Here is a 25,593-nt window from a genome sequence, read left to right as displayed (position 1 = left end):
TCACTGCTGGGCTCAGTGCCCTGGGCGAGACTAATCCCCAGTGTTGTCACCACCGCTAATAGGCCGGAGGACAAATCTGTTTATTTGACACCGGGTTCACAAACACCTGGGTTCTTATTTGCTTAAACCTAAGTTTCAATTGTGCCTCGACTATTCCTTAAGGCTCCATGAATAATCATGTGATCATAACTTTTGGTTTCCACAGGAAATATTGTAGCGTGCTGCTGAAATGGAAACATTTACTTTGAATACCTGCTGTTGTTAAATGGCAATAAAAAGATTAGCTATGCAAGGAATCTGGTAGTTCTGGTTAGTCCTGGTCTAGACGTAGACCAGGATATCTAGTATCTTCCTGTGACCAGATAGTTTAGTCACTTCGCATGAGAATCGACAAGGTGTAAAGAACGAGACTCCAGTGTCTTCTGTTCGTGCGTTTAATTATTGTTCTCCGTGACATCTGGAGTAAAACACAGTGGAGATTTATATTTAAGACCACATATTTTGGTAAATGACCGTCTTTCTATCAGCAGACTAATGCAGAGAACACATAAAGGAGGGAAAATGTCATTATCCTCCCTCCTCTCGTACTGGCCGGGCTTTGTACAACACAGTATTAGAGCCCCCCCAGAATCTTTCTCAAACTCCGGCTTCATCCCGCTGATATTCCCTCTGGGAAATTAAGGATTAGCTCAGTCTTTCATACAGGAATTCCTCAGTCAGTTCGCATGAATGTGCCCCCTCCCAAACCAAATCAACTCTTCTTTTTTTTTTTTTTTGCCCATTGCCCTGCTATGGGCCTACTAAGCCCCGTCCCTCAGTTGGGTTGGTGGTGAGCCGTAGTAAGAGGATGAAGTGGGTTGTCGACTGTCGAGCACCACTCTGACTCATGCCCTTGAGCGCCATGCTGCCAAAATGCTCTGAGGACGTAACACTTTGACTGCACTTAAAAGCTGCAACAACAACGAGGCAGCTCTGCTCACAGCAAGTTTTAAATACCGTGACAGCGAGGAATTGTAATGAGCAGACATCTTTGTTCCCTCTGCGTGCAGATGATCGTGATAGCGTTAATTAACACCCGTGTCCCAGATTAGAGCTGTAATATCACGGATATAGAAAGCAGAAAGTGACCTCATGCTGTGGTTTGTGATGCATTGTTGGGTTGTCTTTTGGTCGTGCAGTTGATGTAACGCAGTGTTTGTGTTTCCGAGTGCAACTTCTGTCAATGACGCATCCAACTCATGACCGCAGAGGACGACCAACCTGCAACGGTGTCAAACATTTTAGCTTCTATACCACATTTTCTATTAAATTGATGACTTTGAATGTCAAAGGGAAATCTTTGAGTTTTCATCTTGCATTATTGTTTTTAAAGCACATTTTAAATGTCCTCACGTTCACTCGCATGACTTGACAATCGATGCAATGGGATCACAAGATCGTGTTAATTGCGTTCCCACAGCCACGGCACGCCTTCTCACATTACTCTGGCAGTCGTTCCTGCCCTATGCCCGATTTTGTTAAATTCTTTAGTCGTGGTCGCTGCTCTGTTCATGTTTATGTTAGTTTGTTTACGGGCTTTTTGCTGTAAGCCGTTACATAACTCTTTATCTGGGACAGCAACGAGAGGTCTGTTTCTGTCTCCCGTTTTCTCTTTTGATGTGTTCAGCGGCCACGCACAAGGCAGTGTTGCTGTACTCTTAACGAGAAATTTGGTTACTGGTTTGGGAGGAATGGAGAGGAAGTGTGTGTGTGTGCGTGACGCCTTAAGAGCTGACTTAATCGTAGCTCACACATTTTCTTCCTCTCTCGTAACAGAAGTTTATCAATCCACAGCACTTCCTCCCGCCACACGTTCCCAAGTATTTCCTATTTTGTTGAATTAAGATTTTCTTATTCAGATATTATGTAATGGACCTAAACTAAATGGTCAAAATTGATGAAGTGAAATGAAAAGACTGAAAAGTGGTGTAAGCATTTATTCTTACAGAAAAATAATTAGAAAATACGTTTTGGCTTTTGGCGAACTCCAAACGTGTTTTCTTTTTTTCCCCCAACCTCTACTGTGGAGCTTTACAGCTCATTCGGGGTTATCTTCAGTCTCTTTGTTGCCTCTCAGATTAATGCCCTGCTTGCCTGGTCCGTGAGCATCGGTCCTCTCTTGGCAGGTTTGCTGTAGTGCCATGTTCTTTCCATTTTTGTAAGAATTGGTTTAATGGTGCTCCGTAAGATCATGTGACGGATCATGTGACACTTTGTACACAGGCGGACTTAATTTAACTAATTACCTGAAGATATTTGGTAATAGCAAATCCTTAGCAAAGGGGGTGTATACATATGCATGCATCAAAAAAGGTTTTTGTCATTACAATTCTGACTGTTTTGTCTAGCGTTTATTTTAATTCCATGCTGTAATGCAACAACATATATTAATCCCAAGGGGGGTACATACTTTTGCAAGGCACTGTATTTCCTCCGAGCTCTGCTTTTTGATGCCCCATGTCTTCCTCATGGCTGCCTGACTGGGAGCGCCTGCTGTAAGAAATAAATGGCTTTGGGAATGACTAGTGGAGTGGTGCATCCCTGTGTGTCTGTGCTCTATCAGGCTCATTGTTCTGCAGGCTACAGAGCCCTCTAAGACACTTATTTAATGAGACGGCTCTGACTGTGTAATTGCAGGCTGCTCTGAAAGCTATTATGGGAGGAAAAAACAACCATTACTGCGACAAAAAATAGTCTTGTGTGTGTGAAGCAAAGTCAAACAGTAGCGCTGAAGCCGATATGAGGAGGGTGAGCAAAAAAGAATTAGGCAAATCGCCCGTAATGCTGTTCGTTGTCCTCATAGAGTTCTCTCCATAGGCTTGATTCATTGAAAGGACATAAGTCATAATTCATGAAGCCATCCTAACGTCAGATCAGTAGTTTGCATTGGTTTTGAGACGGATTTCTATATCAGAAGCTAAGTAAATAGTAAAAACTCTTTTGGCATTCTCTCCCATTCGTGATTGATTCTCCGTGAGGCCCACTGGTTTCGCTCCCATTCTCTGTCTGTTCGGCGGTCTGTCGCCCGATTTATTTAGGATGTGTTGAGGTCGTTCAGAGAGCCCCACATCCCAGTCCTGGCACTCCGCCTCACCAGACATCCTTTAGCCTCTTAAATTACTCCCTCAGTCTCCCTTTAAACCCCCTCCCACCCCCCCATCTTCTATCATCGTTCTCTTTCCTCCTCACCACAGCGCTCTTTGCAAATTAAAAGGAACAAACCAATCTGAGCTGACAGCTGACTTCAGCTCCAGTGAATGAGAGTGCTGGGCTAATGCTGGGCTACCTTACTCTTTACCCCTTCAATGCTTTTAGGCCCTGCTTTGTGTGTTGCTGCTTGCCTGTACTGCATAACAAAAGCCCTATTCTTCTTCGAGGCCTTGGCCCAGAATAATCAGGCTGATGTTGCATGTAGTTACTGTAAATTAAGACAGAATTAGCTGGTAGCTGATGCTCAGTGCTGACAGTATCTGTTTTACTTCCTGGTTTTCTGGTTTGATGCTGCTGCTGCTGTGTGCCTTCTCATTCCTGTCCTCTCACATGATATTTTAGCGCGAGAGAGAGAGAGGGAGTGCATGTACACCCCCACCTGTGTGTAGGTGGTGGTTGGGGTGTGATATGAACTTGCTGCTGCGAGAGGACTGAGGCCCTGAGATAACGATCACAACAGAGTCACACCCACAGTTAGAGACGTCACAGAGGGATAGGCTGGTGTTTGTTTGCTATGTGTGTGTTGTGTTATGGAAGCCTAACAACCCTTTCTATTCTTAACAGCATCTGGAGAGGCCCCAATGTGAATTGTGTGGACAGCACTGGATACTCCCCTCTCCACCACGCCGCCCTAAATGGACACAGGTAGATCAGTGATAAATAACTCTGGGAATCGGGAGAAAAGCCCGTTTCAGCTCCCGTCTTTGTGCGTTTAATGAGGTCTGCCCCTCACAGACAAGTGTCCCACTGGGGAAATAAAGCTATTGACTGGATGTTTGCTATGGCCGCGTGTGTATTCATTAGTGTGGTTCATACTCTCGGCCCCTGTCCCTTCCCTTCGTCTGCAGCGAAGTGGTGGAGGCGCTGCTGCGAAACGAGGCCTTGACCAACATCGCCGACAACAAGGGCTGCTACCCGCTCCATCTGGCTGCATGGAAGGGAGACGAACACATCGTCAAACTGCTCATTCACCAAGGACCCTCACACCCCAGACTCAACGAGCAGGTCTGCCGCTGCATTTGCTCTTCTGTGTGTGTGTGTGTGTGTGTGTGTGTGTGTGTGTGTGTGTGTTTTGGACTCTTGGCTTCACTTTTTGGTTTTAAACCCATTTACCATGCTGATAATATCATGAGTTGTGAAATGTTACCAAATTGATTTGTTCTCCAATCTGATCGTGGGAGTCTGTGTCTGCAGAAGATGTATTGGGTTGTCTTTTAAAGTAGAAAGAAAGTTTTGATTTTCAGCACACTTGTTGACCTTTTTGAAGTTTAACAATTATATTTTTAATGGTTTAGTCAGCAGCCATAGGAAGTCAATCATTTTTACACTTGGTAAGGAGGTAATTTCTAGAAACAAAATGCCACATGGAGATATTTCTGATTCTAGTTCAGCATGGCATGCTCTGCACTATATTTGAACAAAGTGAATGTTAGAAAGATTGTGACCAGAGTGCATTAACCTGCATCATGAGTCTGACTTCTACTGTGATGCTGTGGTATTTGAAGTGTTTTGATGCCATGCTAGTGTGTGAAGTGCCCTCCCCCTTTTGAACTGTTTTATCGCTTATGTTTTCATATTATGTTTGGTTGCTTACTGCACAAGACAGCTTCCGGACCGGCTCTGGTCTTTCCTGTTTCGGGATGAGGAGAAATGACCCATTATGAGCTCCACAAACGTTGTCTAAAAGGCTCACAGTTTTAGCAAACAAGCAGCCCTAAAATGTAGCAAAAAGATGAAAAAGTATATTTGTCTCATTTTGTGTCATTTCTCCCGGCCTGTTCATGACATCTGATTGTTCATTAACCCAACTCTGATTTTTTGTTTCTCCTCTTTATTTAGTTTGACTCATTTGTGATCACCATTCATTTTGTCATTGCTTGTCTGAATCCATTGGCCTATGTTCTCTTCCTCCCTCCCAGAGCTCTGTAGACCATAAAGAGTTCAAACGCTGTGGGCCCTTTGACCCCTATATTAATGCCAAGGTGTGTACACAGTGCTGCCGAAAAACAACCTCTCCCTCTGAAGTGCTCCTTTGCTTTGCTGCCGTGTTGTCTTGCTGTGCTTTGGTTGGGTTTGTTGCTGCTGCTGCTTGCGGGGGCCACTCTGCTGCAGAGATAAAGGGGAGGCTTTTTTGTTTCACCGACTACCGGTAGATCCCTGTCCTCTGGCTTCCCTGCTCATGTACGCTCGTGATCTGCAAATTTATTGAGATGTTTTCAACATGCCCTCCACCACATAAGGTCATCTATTATTTTTTGAATGTTACAATACTGTTGAACCAGCCTTTTGGTTGGGGTCAGGCACTAAATGTCTGTCCTCTGAGAGCCACCGGAGGTGATTTATAGGACCGGGTATGTTAAAAAATTTGCTAAATTGTAATGAAAGCTTGTATAAAATGCAGCCTGAAGCAGTACAGTTGTTGGCACCACACGACCAGCATATATACTGAGCAACCAACAGCTACAACGACCATTATGGTATTAAAAAGAAAATCGACAATAGAAAGGCGACAAATGTAGCTCACAGGAAGTCCTCTGTGATATTGACTGCTGGATAGTGGTGGATTGAGATGAATGGTGTGGTGGAGCCATATTTTCACCTCTGATTAATGATCTGATGAACTGTTTTTGTAAATTATTCACACAATTCACCTCAATCCAGTCTAACCTGTAGCTACAAAACCTGTGTTTTATTTTTAGACATGCTTGCAGCGTGTCTCTGTGGATGGCAATATTGGTTGGCCAGCCACTTTAGTCCAGACTGATCTATCGATTGACGTAACCTTTGTACATGGTCCCTAGAGGATGAATCCTACTGACTTTTCCTCAAGCGCCACCATGATGTTGATATTTGCAGTGTTAAGTGAAATGTCTCTACAGCTATCTGATGGATTGTCATGACATTTGGTACTCGCGTTGTCTTCCTCAGGAGTCATTTAAATAACTTTGGTGCCAAAGCAGCCTCATCTGTACTTTGTGTTGGTTAGTTAGCAAATCTTAGCATGCTCACATGCCGAACTGAGATGGTGAACACAATAAACATTACTTGCCAAACATTAGCATGTTAGCATTGTTCACATTCAGCTAAAAGCACCCATGAGCCTAAGAGTTACATCGCAGAGCTGCTAGCATGGCTACAGACTTTTGTTAAGTAATAATACAATTATTTGTATGATTGAAATCAATTAGTATTCTTCTGATTGAGAGATGTATTAACCAACTATTTATTTTAGCACCACTGTATTGTTTCAGAGGTCAATAGAAAATAGAATCAGGCACACATTTAGCGGAGGATGGATTCAACTTTTACTCTCTTCCTCCTTATCTGGAGCACATACAGTCTTCTATCAGGCGTCTCTATATTTCACTGTGAGCTCCCTCCTCATTGCATTCAGCTTCCCAGAGGAGCCCCAATTACAGCGTATCTACACGAGGAGGATGGCTGTACAGCTGACACGGCAGCGCTGACAGTGTCACCCTCTCAGTTAGAGCAGTGAGCAGTGCGAACGTGTCCGTCGCTCCATGATTGCGTTTTCAGCTGGCGGAGCTGGAATCCCACACAGGCCTGCAGATATAAGGCCGCACACTATTTCTGAACATTGTCGCATTTCCTCTGGACTAATCTTCTTAGCGTTTGGATGGGAAGCCTGGCTTGCTGCTATATATTATATATATATATATATATATTGCTGCTTACTGGCCTTTTTTCCATTGAGTCTCTTGATCTGCTGAGATTGTGGGTGATGTCTAAATGCAAACACTTCCGGGATAGTTTGGGGACCACTACCTGGTCAACCGGCCTGAATAATTGAAGCCTTGTTATGAATAAATCAGAAAGATTGATGCAGTGTGGATGCTCTGGCTCTGGTTGTGGTCATAGTTGATGGCATCATGTGACTTGAGTTGGAGGGGAGCATCCTGCCTCTGCTCTCATCACACTCCAGGACCAGAGAGCCAACTGAGGAGGAGGAGGAGGAGGAGGAGGATGGGAGGTTTTCAGTGTACCAGTCTCTTTGCATCAGCATCAAAGATGGATTCCCATGCCACGCTTGTGAGTGTGTAAATGGGTGTGTTTGCCCCTCCTCCTCCTCCTCTTCTCCCCACCTCCCAGTTTGTGCTTCGGAGCTTGCGTTGCTGAGGAGAGGAAGAGGTGGGACGTTGTCATAGTAACAGTGTCACGGTATACAGCGGTGGTGAGTGACCCAGTGGGGAGATGTGGTGTTTGTGCAGAGCCAGAAGTGAGCGTGGTGTGTGTGTGTGGTGAGGCTTAAAGCGGCATCCGGGGCTCGTTCACCGTCGGGGCTTCAGTGGTCCCCTTCAAGGACACGAAGGGAGTCAGACTGGTCCAGTTCTCTGTCATCCTGGTCCAGGAAGCCAGCGAGACCAATGTGTATTCATTATGGCTCTGCGCTCACTTACTCATTACTTACCTGGCTGCTTTGAGCCTTCAAACACCTTAGTGGGGGGACCTGACCTGGACTAGTCCTCCATCTGAATGATGGGGTTACACAGGGTCAGTACAAACTGTTAACAGAAATTTACTGAAATAGAAGTTTGTCGACACTGAAGCTGAAATGATTAGTTTGTTAACCGATTGGTCAGAAAATATAGAAGCAACCTTTTTCGATTTAGGGCTGCAACTAATCATTTTCATCTTGGATTAATCTGGTGATTATTTACTAGATCCATTTATATATATATCTATATATATATATATATATATATATATATATTGTTCATAATTTAGCCCGAAGTGATGTCATCAAATCGCTAATTGTCTCCGACCAACTTCAAAATACCCCTAATTATCGATTTTCTATCATGCAAGACAAAATCCTTTTCTTTATACCATGAACCAGAGATTAATAATCAATCGATTATCAAAATAGCTGATTAACTAAATACAACGTGTGTCGTGGAAGCTGTTTTTCCTCTGATGATGTTTCTGTATTTCTCTGTTTAATATAATTAAATATATTTGCGTGTTGAACTGAAACATTTAAAGACATTGAAACGAGGAAATAATCGGTAGATTAATTGATAATAAAAATAATCAGGTTCAACTCCCTTTTACGCCAAATGATATATGTTGTGAAGAATAATCTCATCTGAGGAATGATGGCATAAGGATTATCTATTATCACCATTCTAATTATCTAAACTAACACCTCTGCAGATGAAAAACAGAAATTGAATGTGATAAAACTGAATTGAAACTCTGGCTTCAGTAGAGCCCATGTTAATGAATCTCTTCATTGACCTCTTTTTAGTTAATTACCATCATTTCTGTGTATTACTCCATAATAAGATATAGCCCCTAGTCTGCCCAGACTCGTATAGCGCCACCTCTCACCCTCGCTTCATCTTCCTATATAGGTCACATGTCAAATACAATATATGTTTAGATGACTTCATCTGACCCAGGCTCAGATGTCAGGGCGCTCTGCCGTTAACGTGAACTCCACCATGCTCCGTAAATCACCCTGGACAAATTCAAACAGAATGAGATCAATGCTGAAAGAGACTTAGTAAGAATAAAGCCAAAATATCAACTTTGGAAAAGTTTCTGATGGCAGCAGCAGAATAAATGTCTCCGGACTCGGTCACCTCATTATCAGCAGTGCAGAGTTTTCCCCTTCCTTCCTCTGGGCGCATTGCCCGCAGTCTGCCAGCGCGCTCATTTATTCCCTCTGTCTGTCACTTCAGTGTCCACACCATCATACCCCCCCCCCTCCCATTACCTTCTGCTCTCTGCTCGTCCTCCGGGACTTGTTCTTGTCTCTGTCGTGCCGAGAAAAATGGCTGAAGCCCATTTGAGGAGTGTTGTCATTTAGCAGAAGGACCAGGAATTCTCCATCGGGGTGCGTTCAACGTTTGCAAAAATTTCAGGGTGTGTCTGACGTGGCAGTTGGAGCCATTTGTTGCCGGAGGAGGAGAGTCTCAGTTGCAGAGATGTTATCTAAGATCTTCAGGGTTAGATATGTTTGGAAAACCCCATTTAATCAAGTGGACTACGAAGTGGAAAAGTAATATTTCCTGTAAAAGGGGGAATAAGTTCACTGTAAAGACAATTACAATCTATGGCAGGAAGCCAGTTAGACATGCATCTCATTACAGGACTGCAAGGTCTGTTAACTCTGGAATGTGTTAGTGTCCAAATAAAAGTCCACTTTTAGAGTCAGCCTTGTTATTTCATATTATATATAATATATTATATTATTGTTGCTTTGCAAGAACACTTATATTTACGGGGTTCTTGACAAATGGAGAAAACAGAGCTGCAACTGACAATTAGAAGATTATTGATTTAATTTGTAATTTCTCGATAAAATATAAATAAAATTGGTAATATGATGTCCTTCGGATTGCTCGTTTTGTCCGTCCAACAGTCCTGATCCCAAATATATTCAATTAAAAACACTATTGAGAAGAGAAAAGCAGCTAAACGTAACATTGGGGAGCTGCAACCAGCAAATGTTTTCATTTCATTTTCGGTTGATAAATAACTTTTTACGATTAAATTGTTGTTAGAGTTGTAGGTTGATTTTCTGTCGGTTGATTGATTAGTCGATTAACTGACTATATTCAGCACGACAAAACACGAAAAGATACATAGAATCAGTAACACAACTGTGACTTCTTTAATAAAAAAACTATATAGTGTGCAGATGTAGGTTATGATCAGGATGCCAGATACCGACGGTCCACATGGGCAGCCCTTTGGCACACAAGCTGCAACAGCTGCTCAGCCCTCTCCTCCTCCTCCTCCTCCTCCTCCTCCTCCTCCTCCTCCTCCTCGTCCACCACCACCACCTCCCACCACTACTACTACCACTACCAGGGGCCAGGCTGACGTAACCGCTGCCTCGCTCGAACGCCAGCCAGCGTGTCATGTGACAGAGGTCGCTAGTCAAACCGTGTTACCATCTCCAGGCTTCAGGTTGTGAGAATCATAACATCCTCTGTTCTCCCCCCCCCCCTCTCTCAATGTTCGGCAGCATGACAACACAATGGAGTATAATCTCCAGATGTTCCTGGTTAGGGCAGGGTTTATCAATCAGCAGCTGATCACCAGTGCAGATCCTAATCGCTTCTTGTTTCGACATGCGCGGAGGTCTAAATCGGGGATGGAGTCTGCAGCGGCACAGTAAAGACAGGATTTTCATGAAAACATGAACTGTCCAGGAAGTCTCGGCGGTGCCATATGAATTCTAATCTCTTTCCCAGCGAGGCTGCAAGTCATTGGTGCCATTTTGTGTAATAGCCTTCAGAGCACTTGTCTTGTTAGTATACGCGATTGTTTGACTGCTCATGTGGAGATAAGGCTGATCCGCTTCTTTTAAAGAGGGAGACTTCATGCTGGAACTCACTAAGTCCTTCTTACATAACGATATGAAAGTGTTGCCCTGAAAACCACAAATTAATTTAGTTTAACACTGTTTTAAAATTAGATTTTCTTTTTGCTGCCGCAGGGCTTTCGGCCTGCTAAAATTAATTTCAAACCAGGCTACCCAGTCCTAGTTCCCCTTATGTCATGTTGACTGTTTTTAATCAGCTTAGTGGCAGGATGGTTTGTCTGTGGATATCAAACAATGCAACTCCTAGAGTTGATTTTTAAGCTCTTTGTTTTAGAAATCTGTGGCTTCTTTATCTAAAAGCATGATTTTTCAACGGTTTTCAGTGAATAAATCCACACAAATGGTTGTTTGTTGCTACACAGAAAGTCTTTATTGATGCTGACATGTCTCTCTTATAATGCAGACAAGACTATCTTTTTTTCGACTCATGTGCATGTAGCTGCTTATAAATATAGTGTAATGCACAGGACCGTTTCAACAGGAAAGTCACACTAAATACTGTACGTTCTTCACAGACATTAGAGATAAGTTCTCCCTGTCAGGCCCCTGTGTGAGTAACATACTGTACGTAGCATAGCTTGCATCCGAGGAGGCGAGGCTTGATGTCTCATTGCTGCGTGTTTCCTATCAGTGAGTCAAGTGGATCAGATGCTGGCTGACACAACATAGCTATAGAGCACTTACCACCACGCTGGTGTGGGAGACACTCAACTTGATCTTACACACTGAGTTCAAGGTCTCAGCCCACTAAGTGTCTACTGTCGCTCTCCCGTTTCACATTGTGAGAAAAGGCTAAAAGGGACAGTTCATCCAAAAAAAATCCAAAATACAGATCTACTCTGTTAACTATTGAAGCAGCAGACCTGCACATTCTGAGCAGGTCAATCATGCCGAGGTAATCACAGCGCGTATGTTTGCCTGTTGAAGTCATCGAAATACTCCTCATGCTTCTCTGTAAAAAGCGGAGACGAATGCTCGATGGTGCGTCACAGATGAAAGACGGCTTGCTCTTTTTATGAGTGTGTACATGTGAGTTTGCTTTGAGCCAAAGAGAAGCAAATGCACAAATCCGTCTGAGGAAACCAGCCAGGCAGTGAAAGCTGAGGCCGCTTTGGTTTAGTCCTCATTGAAGGGCTGCTTTGACCCCCTTTTTTTTTTCTCCATTTGTTTTGTTCACCAGAGAGAAAAGTGTTGTTTTTGTTTTTTCTGCAACCAGCCTCTGCGTCCCCTCTCTTTTGATAGGCAGGTGTCGTTTTGTTTTCCTCTAAGCTCCGCCTCCTCTCTCTCTGCTCAAGCTGTGACCTGCTTTCCCAGAGTAGTACAGTATTCTCTCTCTCTCTCTCTCTCTCTCTCTCTCTCTCTCTCTCTCTCTCTCTCTCTCAAACAAACCAAGGAGATACCTGCTGGTCCCATCTGGCGCCAGGTCTTCAAGAGAGTCTCATTTAAGGGGCTACTGACACCTGTCTAAAACTGCCCCGTTGCCCCCACCTCCACATGACATCCTGTCTTCAGTGGCACAGCTGGCATGTTCCTCTGGGAGTCACCCAAACTGGCATCTTGCATGTCCATGTGGGGGCCCTTTTTTGAAGCCAGCTGTCGGCCCTTTGTAGGTGGCTCTGTGTGTCTGGAATGACCGACTCTCGGAGCATGTGCTTTCACAATAAGCTCGACTTGTCTGCCACACCCTTCGACGCACAATATGCGACTCGAGCCAAAGAGCTGAGGGGTTGTGCGGGTTTTATATGTTTGCAAATCTTGACAGATTGAGAGCAGTGCTTATTGTGCTGTGTGAAGCCACTCCCATGTCATCTCCCTTCTCCACACAGGATAGTGGTTTTTATGGGTGAACTTGGACCATCCATGTTGTCACTGTGTGTTAGTTATTATTATTTTTTTATGAGAGACTATTCCCACGCCATCGTCTCAGCTCAGCTCCCGGACTGCATGGGTTTGCCCCCTGCTGGCTGTTCATGACGGAGAACAGCAGCAGTGCTGGAGGTTCGCAGGTCTATTAGACATCGATCTTGTTGCTGCGTGCGAGTCATTGGAGCCAATAAGCTCCACTTACTGAGTTGACTTTGCGTTTACTGCTTTTAATTGCTGTTCACTTGTCTTTTAGCTCGTTGTTCTATGATGAAGATTTCTGAGAAGAGAATAGTTTCACCTTTGCACAGAATGAATGACCACTGTGTGAACTTTTTTAACATGAAGGACACCAGTTCATCTCCGGCCGTTGATCTGATGCGAGCGAGTCGGTGTGTAATACGCATTAATATTGAGTGTGCGTTACTGTCAGGCCACTTCATGCAGTCCCCCCCTCTCTCAGCCACCCTAAAATAACAACAGTCACGATGCAAAGCATCACCTCTTCCCCTTGTCTAAACTCCCGTGATCCCGGGACCCCCTCTGAGTCACACTTAATTACAGACATTTACACTTTCCTGCACAACTTTTCACTTTAAATAGACATATAACACTTTAATAACAGACTTATTTCTACGTACTTCTATATTGTTTGATTGTTTATTGTCAGGCACCAATCACCAAGCCACATTCCTTGTATGTGCAAACATATTTGGCAATAAAGCGCTTCTGATTTTGATTGTTGCCTTTTGATGTTCTCTAATGTGTGATTAGACAGCGATCTGATCAGATTGTGCCTCATAGATGGCATAACTAATGGGCTACCTCTACCTCTTTGTAACTATACATCCAAGTGCCCCATGTCTGTGTTAAATCCCCACCTGTGAGGGCGCCACAGCCCCTCTGCTAGCACCCTACTGCCTCTGGCACTCAGTACCGTCCCCAGCACCTGTCCTCATTAGTCCATGCATGTCTGCCAGTCCTCCGCCCGGGTCCACCCCGTCCCCTCTCTGCCCCTCCCCCCCCCCCCCCCCCCCCCCCCCCCCCCCCCCATTCTTCACTCTGTGCTTCATCGTTGTCTCTCTCATGACCTTTTTTCGATCTGCTAATGTGGCGGGCTCTCATGCACCGATTGGTTTAACCTCACCACGACTCCGCTGAGTCACCTGTTCCTTCCTCATTAACAAACACGATCTCCTTTATTACTTCTATTTGTCACTTTGTTTCCTATGCATATCTGTGCTGCTTTTCACCCATCCCCCCCCCTCCAACAGAACAATGACAATGAGACGCCGCTGCACTGTGCTGCCCAGTATGGCCACTCCCAGGTGGTGCGGCTGCTCCTGGAGGAGCTGACGGACCCCACCATGAGGAACAACAAGTTTGAGACCCCGCTGGACCTGGCTGCGCTGTACGGCCGCCTGGAGGTGGTCAAGCTGCTGCTCAGTGCCCACCCCAACCTGCTCAGCTGCAACACCAAGAAGCACACGCCGCTGCATCTGGCCTCTCGGAACGGACACCTGTCTGTGGTCGAGGTGCTGCTGGACGCCGGCATGGACATCAACTACGAGGTGTGTGTCTCTCTATATGTGTGTGTGTCAACTTTAAAAGCTTCGGGTTGCAAGTGTGTCTTAATGTGCTGCCACGGCCAAAGTCATGTTTGGTAGCTTAATCTGTTCTTGCTGCACTTCCTCTCACTACTTCCTCTAAAGCTGTGAGATTAAATGTAAAACTCTTAAGCTCTCGGTTTGTAAAGGAACCGCTGTGGTATCAAAGCAGAGCTGGCCTTGCTCCCCCTGGTGGGCCCCCTGGCTCTGACTCTGAACCAAACGGTGCCGTCCATCTGTCTGGAAACACTTTCCCCTTTTTACTCTGTCCTCCTTTCCTTTGAGTCAAGGATGCAGAGTCTACCCAGTGTCCTTCAGGCCTTCCATCCTGCAGCTTTCAATTAGCATGGCCCTCTGAGCTGGAAAATGATCTGCTTTGATTTCTCAACCACATCATTCTCAGTAGAGGTGTGGACTGGGCGGTGGGCACGAACCCCGGTAGTTGGCATATGCACCGTTAATCTCGCTGAAATGTGGGCGCCGGAATAGCACTTCTGCAGTCTGATTCATTCGGCAACAGTTGAAGGAAATAAGCACGAGATTCAATTTTCATGATAATCAGATTTGTGTCACACATTGGTGTTTGCACTCTGTCTCATCTCTCTCTCTCTCTCTCTGCCGCTGGCTCTTCATGCATCTGTTTTCTTTCGCTGCTCAGACGGAGAAAGGCAGTGCCCTCCACGAAGCTGCCTTGTATGGGAAGACGGATGTGGTGCAGAGACTTCTCAGTGCAGGTCAGACTTCACTGCCACGCAAGCAATGTCTGAATCACTTGCTGCTCCTAATTAGCACAGCTTCTGCGAAGTCAGTTTAAATAGCAAAAAAACACCACACATGCTGTAACACTGGGCTGTCATCCGTCAGGTATCTGTGTGAAAATCACCGACCAGAAGGGCCTGGCAGCGCTGGACACTGTCAAGGACATGCCTTCCCAGAAGAGCAGAGAGATAGCCGCTCTCATCCTAGGTGAGGATCAAATGTGAACACCAACACTGTGTGTGGGGAAGCTTCCTCTTCATTTCTCATTTACCGGCTGTGATACAAGCTCCTGTTTGTCTGTCGCAGGTCACATGACTGGAAAACCCCCCGACATTGACCTTCCCCTTCCCCCTCCACCAGTCCCTCCGCCTCAGGAGAGTCCCAGCCCACGGAGAAAGGGTAAGACTTACCAGATGTTAGAAAAAGTTTGGGGTTTTGAGCTGTTGCAACAGAGATTCAGTCAGAACTTTGAACAGGAAACAGAGCAGGAAAATAAAACAGAGGGTTTTCTTTAATCTGTTCAGCTAAGAACTTCGTTTGTCTTTGTGCGCCTTTGTGCATTTCGACCCGTGTTACAGGTGATATGGCGAAGGTGAGCGAGCTGATCTCGGGGCTGGCCCCGAGGCCCGAGGAGGAGAGCCCGTACGAGGCTCTGTTCGAAGCCACCTCTTGTCACTCTCTCGACAGCCTCACCAGCGGCAAGTCCTCAGACAGGGACTCTGGACGGCCCGATAGCGAAGCTGGCAAGGTCTGCAGTAGTTTACCTGAAACCCACCCTCACACACAAACACACACACAAACGCATGCAAGCAAAATCATAAGCGCTTCGCAGGGTTTTATGGGAGAGGAAATGCAGATCTCCCACTAGAGGGTGATGGTGGTCTTCCATCCACATGAGTCATGACTGGGCCTCAATACCCTGCAGCATTTCACTTCTTGTTGTAAAGAGTGGTTATGAAATGCATTTCTTAATTTGTGTTATTGCAGTAAACTAATCAGCAAGTGTATATTCATCACATCTTATATTCCATTTACAGAAAGATCGGCTGGTCCATGCGTCACATCCGGGCCCCGGCCACGAAGAAGAGGTGAGCTCAGATGTGAGGAGCTGCGATCATAGAGCCAGGGAAATGTGTCGCTGCGTCACAATACAGATTCTCATACGTGTGCCGTCTTTAGCGCGGCGCGTGTGACAATCACGGCGGGATACTGCCTTCAGAAGTTAGTTCCTCTGAGAGGTTGGACATGGTTTATTAATGCAATGTCACAGGGGCTGCTGGGAAGTGATTATCTGCCTGCCGAGAAAGCCACTTTTTTTTTTTTTTTTAGCCATGACCCCTTTCACGGCCGCTCCCTTCACGGTCACTGCTCAAATCGAACCGCTTCCATATTCATCAGAGTGCGGCATTGAGACACAGGCAGCGGGGGCATGAAAAGGAGAAGTGAAGTGGAAGAGGAGTGGAGACAAAATCGGAGAACCTGTCTGGCCTCAACTGGGGCTGACCTTAGACAGAGCTTTGTTGAAATAACATTGAGGAAGTTTTATTTATGCAAAAATCATTTTGAGTCTTAAAATATAAGCCAGTTTTGGTGAATGTTTCATAGCAAGTAATTTCCTTTTCACCCTCTTTGCCTCTACTTTCTCCCCGCCTCTGTCCCTTTCCTGCAGGCCCTGTATACTAACAGCAGTATTGCCGAGAGAGGAGAGCCGGTGGAGGAGGAGGATCACACATACGAGTTGTTGCTGACCGCACAGACCAAACACCCACCGCCCAGCCACGAGTCCAAATCCAATAAAGGTAATTGTGTCGCATGTCGGGATTATAGAAGAGCCGGTCAAGAGCCATTTTCCAAAATACTTCTTCCATTGATGCTGTCTGAGCTCAGCCGAACCTGAATGCATTTCCTATCCTAATCATCGAGAGCACCTGCACACACTGCGTGTGCCCAACCTGAGCACACCCTCCTTGGTTGTGGCTGATGAATGGCACCGCATGTAATTGGATTAAATGGGATTAAATTAGGAGGCCATTTTGATACCTTGCTGTTAAAAGTTTGAAAACCATCCCCTCGGGCCCTCCAGCTTAGTCAGCCTCACTAGCACCATTAGAGAACGTCACTGAGCTAAAGGGTTGGAGTTTAACCGCTGATGTCATCATGCCTCCCCCTATATGGATAACTGATGGTGTTTGGCGTGCTCCACCCGTTAGTTAGACAGAAATGTCAAATGATTAGTTTCCCATCCGTTTTAAAACCCGCTTGTTTAAATAGCAGGGGGATTAATCCGAGTCTGTCTGACTCGAAAGCCCGATATGTCGCCATGCATAATACATGATTTTATTATACATCACTTTCACTTCCTCTTAGCATAATGTCTGTCCTGACAATCAGAAGTGTCTGTAACTTTAAAGAGATATTGAGTACTCTGAAATGACCAAGATAATCTTTCATCTGCCCAAACTATGTTCTAACTTGTTTTTCTTTTTCATTCCTCAGATGAGAACACTACGATACAGTCTTCCAACAATGTCCTACCTCAGGTAAATGTAACATTCCTCCTTTCATCCTTCATCGTATGTTTTATGTTTAGACCCCTACATCAATCTTAGCAATACTTTTGTACCTTTCTTCATTGCCTGCCAGTTACTGAATCCTTTCGTAAAAAAAACCTCCGTAAGAGCAAGTTGTACAAAAACCATATGGAAAGAGTTCTGACGGTCAGAGGGCAGTATCCCAGCTGCAGCTCTGGATTGCATATCTGGAGCGTGACCATAGCAGGTTATATAATGAAGATGAAGGTCTCTCCACAGTCAGAGATTGAGTCATATGTCAGCAGAAGGCCCAAGTCGTCTTAAACTGGCCCTCATAACTGAGTGTCGGTGTGAACCTGCCCGCCTTATTTATTGTCCTATCATATCTTATTTTATTGCCTTTTCCAATTTATCACCCAGTTAGCTGTTTTTAGTATCATTGCTGCCTGACACCCACAGCTCCACCTGCTGCCCACAATATCCGCTCACATCTTTTATTTCAAGCTTCGATTGGATTAGCTCGCCGTGCTCCTCGGCTGCCTAATCATTATATATGAGCAGCGTGGCGTCCTCTCTGTTCTAATCTGCAGCCTGGTGAGCCAAGCTACATTATGGCCGATGTGGGTAAACCTGAGTACCGCCATGCAAGCATCAATCAGATAGCACCTTCTTTCATGTTAAGCTAGCTGAATAATTACCCATTAATTGGGGTAACTGCAGATGAGACGCAGATGTTTGTGTTCGGGAGGTAAGATTTGATTGACGGACGTAAGTAAAACTGTTTTTTTTGTTTTCCGTCCCACTTCAGCGTAAACCCACTGCCCCAAACAACCTCAGAGCCCCAAGCAAGAGAGACACCCTGCTCCCTCCGGGACGGGGGAGCCCGCGGGCAGCAGGAGGTGAGTTTGACGACGACTCCTCAGATTTTAGTAACCAAATAAGGAACAACAACTGCTGCTGGCGAACGCTGCGAGGGGTGCGAAAGTGTGGACGGGGACACATCAGACTCGGGGGGGGGGGGGGGGGGGGAGCCAAGCATGTCAATGAAACGGGAGAAATGCATTTGAGTTTGCAGGGTGAGCTGGGCAGGCTTGGATTAGCGCTGCCAGGGGAATGCACGATTGCCATTCTGGAGCAGCAGAGCGGATTTGACTTGTCGGGAGAGCGAGGCTGATTGACATTCCCTGGCAAGTGGAAAAGACTCATTTCACTGCCAATATGAAATAGAATCCTTGATCAGATTGTGAGCGTCCTATCTCAGAGCCCCATCCCGCTTAAAGCTGGATATATGCCACGTCATCCAGTCAAGCATGGAGTGGAGGTAAGGGAGCACGGGCCTCAGGGGTTTTTTTCGTGGCAGACACATATGCAGATTATCTTTATTGAATAATTCTTTGAAAAGGAACCGGACAGTTTTTTTTCATACTTGTGGGTTACTTGTTTAATTCTTTTTAACATGAAGTTGTTTGATTTAAAGGCACAGATGGAAAGTGAAGAAGAAGTTCTCCCTGAGCACTAAGAGGACATCTTTTTGTTGATACACAGCCCCTCTCTGATTTTACATTACCACATGACTCAAGAATAACAGATTTTTAAAGTTATTGTTAAAAGGCTGGTGTTGGGAAATGTGAAGCACTTCTAAAAGCACAGAGAGCCTTTCATTTCCTGTTTCCTTGAATATTGTGTCTAGTGACTCAAGTTAAACTCTCTTTTCCCTTTTTTAAAGCCACAAAAACCACAAGTTTGGTTTATATGTGAAAACCACTTTGTGATTTTAGCATGACAGCAAATTGGTTCCCACTTCTGTGTTTTACATGAACACAGACGGCTGGTTGAGCCGGTTCTGCTCCCGTGGACGTGACTTTCATCGTGGTTGAAGCGGCCCCGTTCCCCCCCGTGTGTGTACAGTCGGGGACTAGACCTCAGCACTCTGTGGCAGGTGGAGGAGATATGCACGGTCAGCGATACCGGGGTGTTAATCATCCGTCACATTGCTGTTCTCAGCAGGAATATAGTGTTTCCCAACAGATTTCCACCTCTGTGTCGGGTTTTATACGGTGTCCAAGGGATATTTCTCAAAAGTGGTGACTTGTAAAGACAGAATGAATGAATGAATGAACACAGTCGAGAGGTTTATTTTGAAGCCTGGGATCTTAGTTCATCACTGGAGAGGGGCTGTGAATATTCACTCTGTAGATATAATTCTCCACAGTTAATAAATGTGTGGTGTCTGTAGCAGACAGTTATGAACAGCGATGGTGAAGAATCAGATCTATCCTTACTCTACTCATTCAGTTTTTACAGCCATGCCTTCTTTTCTTTATACTGGATGTGCAGCTTTTACAGTTTCAGTTCCCTCCCATAAAAATATTCACAAGCGCACTCACATCCAGACGATAAACACGGGAAAAATAGAGTCTGCACACTAGATAATGCTCCCATGGACCATTTAATTGATTACCACCATTAACTGGTTCCCTCTCATGCCAATGAAGCACTTAATGGTTCATCCAAAGCTTTGAATGGCTGCTTCAGAAATGTACGGTTGTTATGAGCTGCGATGCCACAGATGGCTGCAGAGAGGCTGAAGATGGAACGCACCTGTTTGGCAACTAAACCACATATTTCACCAAATGTATCAATTTAAAGGGACAGTTCACCCCAAAATCACAAATGCATATTTTTCCTCGTACATGTAGTGCTATTTTAAAAAAAAAAATCAAAAAATACGTTGCACAAACTCAACATCTCTTTTTCCAGAAATCATGACTCGGTAAGTTCCTTTCAAACAAATGTTTATTGGTGCTTTGAGCGCCACATACACTCTTTATCTTGGAGAGAAATCAGACATCTCTACTGCTGATATCTCCAAAACAATCTAGATTAATAAATTGCACTAATCTGGGGTGAACTGTCCCTTTTAGAACCATCATTTGCTTGTTTGTTATTTTAGTTCCACTCATGTGCTTGGTGCCTTTTACATATTTTTTGGGAGATTTTTACGTCATGGATATGTGACAGATGAACATTTGTTCTTTATTAACCGGCACTGTCAATAGAGGTATTTCTTTTCTCGCTTTACTGTAAATGTCCAAAAAGGCTTTCAGTTCCTTATTGTCTTTCTGCAGTAATGAGACCCAGAGTTAAAAATCTCTTTGAATCTACAAAAACAACAGAGCAGAGGTTTCTCATCCGGAGAACGCATTGACTTTGGACCAGTGTAGATGGTGGATCGACAGCACCGGCACTGCAGTGTCTGCAAAACAAACATGACATCATCAGTAAGACACGGAGCCGTCCCGTCGTTGCCAAATGAAACACCTCTTGCGGTGACCTCACCCATGTATAGGAGTTGCAACAACATCAGATTGTGTCTGTGCACGTTTTTCCACCATACAAGTGTATGAGCAGAGAGTGAGGGGGGTCTCTGCAATGGTTAACACCGTGTGAGATTGTTGGAGCCACATTGATGTGCTCATAGGGCGTTCACACTCCCCAGCTGCCAAGGAGAGGGTGGGTGTTTGGCTGTGGTCCTGACATATGCATGCAGTACACTCACTGACTCCTTATAACACACACACACACTTTCCCGAGATGTTTAAGTGTTTAGAAACTTGTGAAAAGCGGAGTTCAGGGCGTTGTTTGGCACATTCCTTGGCACTGGAAATGGACCCTGAAACAGTAATGGGGCAGTTTCGTGAAGTTTGCGTGTCAAACAGTGTACTGCAGATATGGCGTCTTCACAGCGAGCTCTTTTGATGTTTTCAGTCTTTGAACGGCGGGTTTGCGAGCCACAAACTGTTCGCTGAAACTCGTCTGTGAAGGACAAACAAAGTGTTGCAACAGGTCACTTCTTTCCCTGTGGTGTCACTGTCCCAGATTCGCTGTCACCGAACACCGTGACCCTGTCACCCTGTCGGGGACGGGCCACACAAGTACCCACCCACCCACAAACACACACACACACACACACCTTCACCATATGTCACAGGGCTAATTATCTGGAGTCTGGCTGCTGGAGGATAGGGCCGATTCAAATTTCCATTCCTGAGCCACCATTAAGGGCTAGAATTAGAATCCAGAAAACACAGAGGGCTGCTGGTCACACGGCAGACAACAACCCGCATCACCACAGTGCAAAAGAAGATGACCACGGAACCACACGGACTAGTGTTTTTTCTAAAGCCACTGTAGATGACGGAGGCCACTTTTCATCCCTACGGCTGATTTGATTGTGGAAAAGAGGCTTAGGTGGCAGTAATTCCTCAGGGAGAGGGCGGAGGAAAATCTAATTGGTTTTAATTGCTCTTGCCAGTCAGTCTCATTGAGGAGCTGTTTTCGTTGGAGAAAGAAGCCGACGTAAGTTTTACTCCTCTCTGGGATATTCCAGAGTCTTCTTGTTCATTTTCTGTTTCACAATCTGGCATGTTTGTTGTGTCCCGTGTGAGTTTAGTCAGTGGCCTGGGGGGGAATTCTTAGTGCTGTGTCATTTTGGGGGAGATGGACTTAGCAGGCAAGAGGGCCTGTGAGGTAAGGCTCGTCACGAAGATGACTGGCTTTAGTTCCCTGTGACAACATGCACTCAGTGAGGCACCAGCAGATCGTCGTCAAGCTGGGTCAGGAATTCTGTTATAACTCCGGCCAACATACGCCTTCTCCTCGCTCCATCTCTCCTCTTTTGCTCTCTGTCACTCCGGGTAGGAAACAATTACAGATCTGTTTCTGGGCTTGTGTGGGCGGTTTCTTATTAGCCCTGCTCTAAAGATCTGCCCCTCAGTCAGAGGTACTCTTTCCAGCCCTCACAAACTGCTCTCTTTCTTCACTGACTTCTTTTTCTCTTTCTCTAGATAACTCCCAGCTCGGCGAGGATCAGGAACCAGGTGTCCCGGAGCAGTTCACTGGCCTCCTGCACGGATCCTCTCCTGTCTTCGATAGCTGCGAGGAGCCCTTCAGGCTTCCAGGTGTTGTGCCATCCAACCAGGGCCAGCCAGAACCAAGAAAATCTGCCAAAGCAAAAGAGGAAGTAGCAGCAGCAGCCGCAACGCCGCCTAGCCGCCCCAGTATGGCCGCCATCCTGAAGGACTGCGATCCCAAAGCAATTTATGCAACTGTGAATAAGGAGCCCAGGGACTTCGGGGCTGGGGCAGTGTCCGCCGTAAGGATGCGCCCTCCTGGGGACCTGAAGCTGGCACGCAGCCTCTCCAAGTCTGACTCCGACCTGCTGGTGTCGCCCCCTAATGAGGAGGACGGAGGATTGGGGAACCGTAGCGAGTCTGTTTCTAACTGTAGCACTGGCAAGAAGAGGCTAGAGAAATCGCCTTCTTTCACCTCAGAATGGGACGAGGTAAGTGTTGCACCTTTTGGTTCCTTTGCCCATACTATACAAAGTACAGTAGATATCGACTAATGTTAAAGGTTTTTCATATGTTCAAATGTAAGTTTCTTCAAATATTTACCTACGAGATGTTTCATCAGAAAAAAAACTATCTAAAAACCCTTCACACCAGGTAGGAGCCTAACATGCAAAAAGTTATTGTGAGAAGCCATATGAAGCAAACGTTAATATTATGTGGAGCGCTTGCACACAATAACACACCAATTCATAGACGCAGATTGTAATAAGAACAAATCTCTTATTTCAACTGTACATTTAAAGAATGAATCCAAATATACACAAGTTGAATGAGCATTTTGCCTCTTATGCACAGTGTGTCCTTTTTTCTTCTCTACAAAGCCCCGCTTGTTAGGCTTAAGTAAGCTTGTGGTTGTGCTGCCGCCACATGACATTTGTCCACAACTACAGAACTGATGGAATGAAAACCCGAGGACCAACTGTAAACAGCCCCGTTGACTGACGTGAACTTCCACAAAGGCTTCTGTTTACTCAAAGCCACCTGTTGTCTTCAGGGGGACGCTGTGCAATTTCAGCTCAACCTTCTTTTGAACTCAAATCTTTAGCAAACAGAAATAATAAAAAGTGTTTGTACATGCGAATAGTGAAGGCCTTTCGATAAGCACAGATCATTTTGTGTACCCAAAAATGATTTGACTTGGCCTTAAAATTGTGTATCTTTATTTGCTGAATCCCATCTTGTTTGTTGTTATCGGTGGATGCTTAAATTAAATACACCCCTCCATTCAGCACTTTAATGCTTTGTCTGGGATGAAGATAAAGAGCTGAGTCGAGCCCCAGAGAGAGGAGATTAGAGGAGACAAGAAGATGGAGATAATGCAGCCGAGGAGCTGAGAGAGTAAGACAAGAGACCGAGATTTGGATATTGAGATTCAGAGAGAACCTTCAAGCTGCAGATATGTCTCCCTTCAGCTCGTGTCTCCTTCTCTCACTAAGGCTTCAGAAAGCTACTCGAGTCTCTGTAGAGGCAGCCCATCGTGCAAACAAACACAACACACACACACTGCTGATCCAGTACGGGATTATTCAAGAAGTTTTCTCAAGAAATCCCCTTTTTCTGAGCTTGTTGAGCTCTGACATCAACAAGAAGCATCACTTGCATCGGCACTTTTTTAACAGTATATCCATATCTATGGACTGTGAGGTTAGAGCCTATATAACAATGAATGAGCAGAGGCATGTACAGTGAACATGACCACGCTCTTTCACCGTTTTCCCTACAACAATCCTCTTATTGTTTGTCGGATTAATGATATCCTCCAAGCCTCTTAATTAAGTATCGGTTTAAGCGATCCTCTCAGTAACGCTCCCTCACATTGTTTGTATCCCGCTCTGTTTCTGGATCTCTCTGACAGCTCGTCTACGCCGCTGTACCACGGTGCAGCCCGATCCGCCAGAGATGGTCTTACACGATGCATTTTATGATGCCAGACCAACCTTGAGCAAATTCGTCGGGCTCAGATAGCACCGCTAATGCTTTCTCTCCGCGGTGAGATCGAATTGCTGCCTAGTGCTCCAGAACAGACATCAGAACAGCACCAGCGAGCTGAGATAAATGGCGGCTCTGAGGTCGATATCTCGGCTGCTCCGGGCGGTGGTTTGTATCCCGGTGGTCAGAGTTGTCCACTTCTTTCATCGGCCCCAATAAGCCCTCCACTTTTGAGGCTTGATTTGTGGATGTTGTCATTCTGTGTATGGGGGACTTGAATGAAATACAAAGCTTTGATAGGTTGTTGGTGCAGAGATTTTCTAGCTTTTCAGTCTCTTTTTTTTTGTTGTGGCTACACAACACAACCTGAATTATGTATTATTGTTCGCCGTATAATGTTTATGACCCCTCCTCACTAGATATTATTGTTGGATCTTTTCTCTAATGAGCTCATTTGCTCCTCGCTATACTGTGATAGTGCCCCTTTATTATTTATTCCCGGTACGTGCAGCCGTAACGCTGTGCCAGATGTTGCGTTTATGTCGCTGCAGTTCTGCGCTCAGGCTGATTACTGTCCTGCTAGCCCACAGCAATGAGGCTGCAGTTGAGGAGAAAGTCTTTTTTGACCCAATGTTTGTTTTGTCTGGAATTACTCCCGTCAAAAGCTCAGACAGAGAGGGGGGGGGGGGGGGGGGGGGGGGAGGAAAAAAGGCCCTTACAGAAGCTCGGCAAAGTTCAAAACACTTTTCCAGCCTGAAGGCAAAGCACAACGCCTCGGCAGCGCGACGCATTAATCCTCGTGCACAGTCGGAGCAACCTTGTCTTTGGGATTTTATAGGTGTGAGCACCCGCAAGGAAGGTTTTCCCCTCAATCTATTTCAGCATTGCCGGACAACATAATTAGTTTATTGTTTTGTCAAAGCCTGCCAAGGAAACACTCATGGGAAATTGAAGGTATATTTAACTGAGGTTGCTCACAAAAACTGACCTTCAGACCTTCTCTGTATGCAGCCAGTGAGCTCCACAGTAAAGAACTGGTCTCCGTTTTAGTGTGCGATACAAAGCAACGCCATGGTTTTTAACCTGTGCGCTCATTCTTATTGGATAAATCAGACAGATATATCAGCTCATATTAGCTCATTGCAGTTATATTGGTATCTGTGTATATCACAGGAAATCCATGAAGAAAACGAAGTACAAGAATGTCAATGTTTATTTTTCAGCTGTAAATGTTGATTTATGTTATTTATATTTCATCACATCGGCTTTAAAAAAACCTTTATGGTTCAGGCTTTAGTATCGACTACTCTGTGTTGTGTCTGTATGTAGAACTTACAGTATTATACATTTCTTTTACATAAACACAGTACGTAAACAAACATTCT

General features: G+C 45.2%; 1 protein-coding gene across 9 annotated transcripts in view; it reads left to right on the top strand.

The window, feature by feature from the left end:
• Window positions 1-25,593, top strand: part of anks1aa (ankyrin repeat and sterile alpha motif domain containing 1Aa) — a 55,768-nt gene that overhangs the window by 6,014 nt on the left and 24,161 nt on the right. For 7 of the 9 annotated variants that reach the window (XM_031845478.1, XM_031845480.1, XM_031845479.1 and 4 more), the window contains exons 2-14: window positions 3,814-3,894; window positions 4,098-4,254; window positions 5,169-5,231; window positions 13,744-14,040; window positions 14,735-14,810; window positions 14,941-15,042; window positions 15,142-15,234; window positions 15,414-15,583; window positions 15,873-15,923; window positions 16,505-16,634; window positions 17,332-17,375; window positions 18,175-18,265; window positions 22,214-22,710. In XM_031845478.1, the coding sequence (XP_031701338.1) occupies window positions 3,814-3,894; window positions 4,098-4,254; window positions 5,169-5,231; window positions 13,744-14,040; window positions 14,735-14,810; window positions 14,941-15,042; window positions 15,142-15,234; window positions 15,414-15,583; window positions 15,873-15,923; window positions 16,505-16,634; window positions 17,332-17,375; window positions 18,175-18,265; window positions 22,214-22,710 (1,852 nt within the window). The remainder of the gene's footprint in view (window positions 1-3,813; window positions 3,895-4,097; window positions 4,255-5,168; window positions 5,232-13,743; window positions 14,041-14,734; window positions 14,811-14,940; window positions 15,043-15,141; window positions 15,235-15,413; window positions 15,584-15,872; window positions 15,924-16,504; window positions 16,635-17,331; window positions 17,376-18,174; window positions 18,266-22,213; window positions 22,711-25,593) is intronic. The other 2 variants (XM_031845483.1, XM_031845481.1) reach the window with 1 other exon arrangement.

The sequence above is a fragment of the Anarrhichthys ocellatus genome, unplaced genomic scaffold, assembly GCF_004355925.1.
Source record: "Anarrhichthys ocellatus isolate YVR2014 unplaced genomic scaffold, GSC_Weel_1.0 scaffold5, whole genome shotgun sequence".
In the NCBI taxonomy this organism is placed as follows: Eukaryota; Metazoa; Chordata; class Actinopteri; order Perciformes; family Anarhichadidae; genus Anarrhichthys; species Anarrhichthys ocellatus.
The sequence above is the reverse complement of the archived record's forward strand: the minus strand, read 5'-3'. Positions and strand labels throughout refer to the sequence as shown.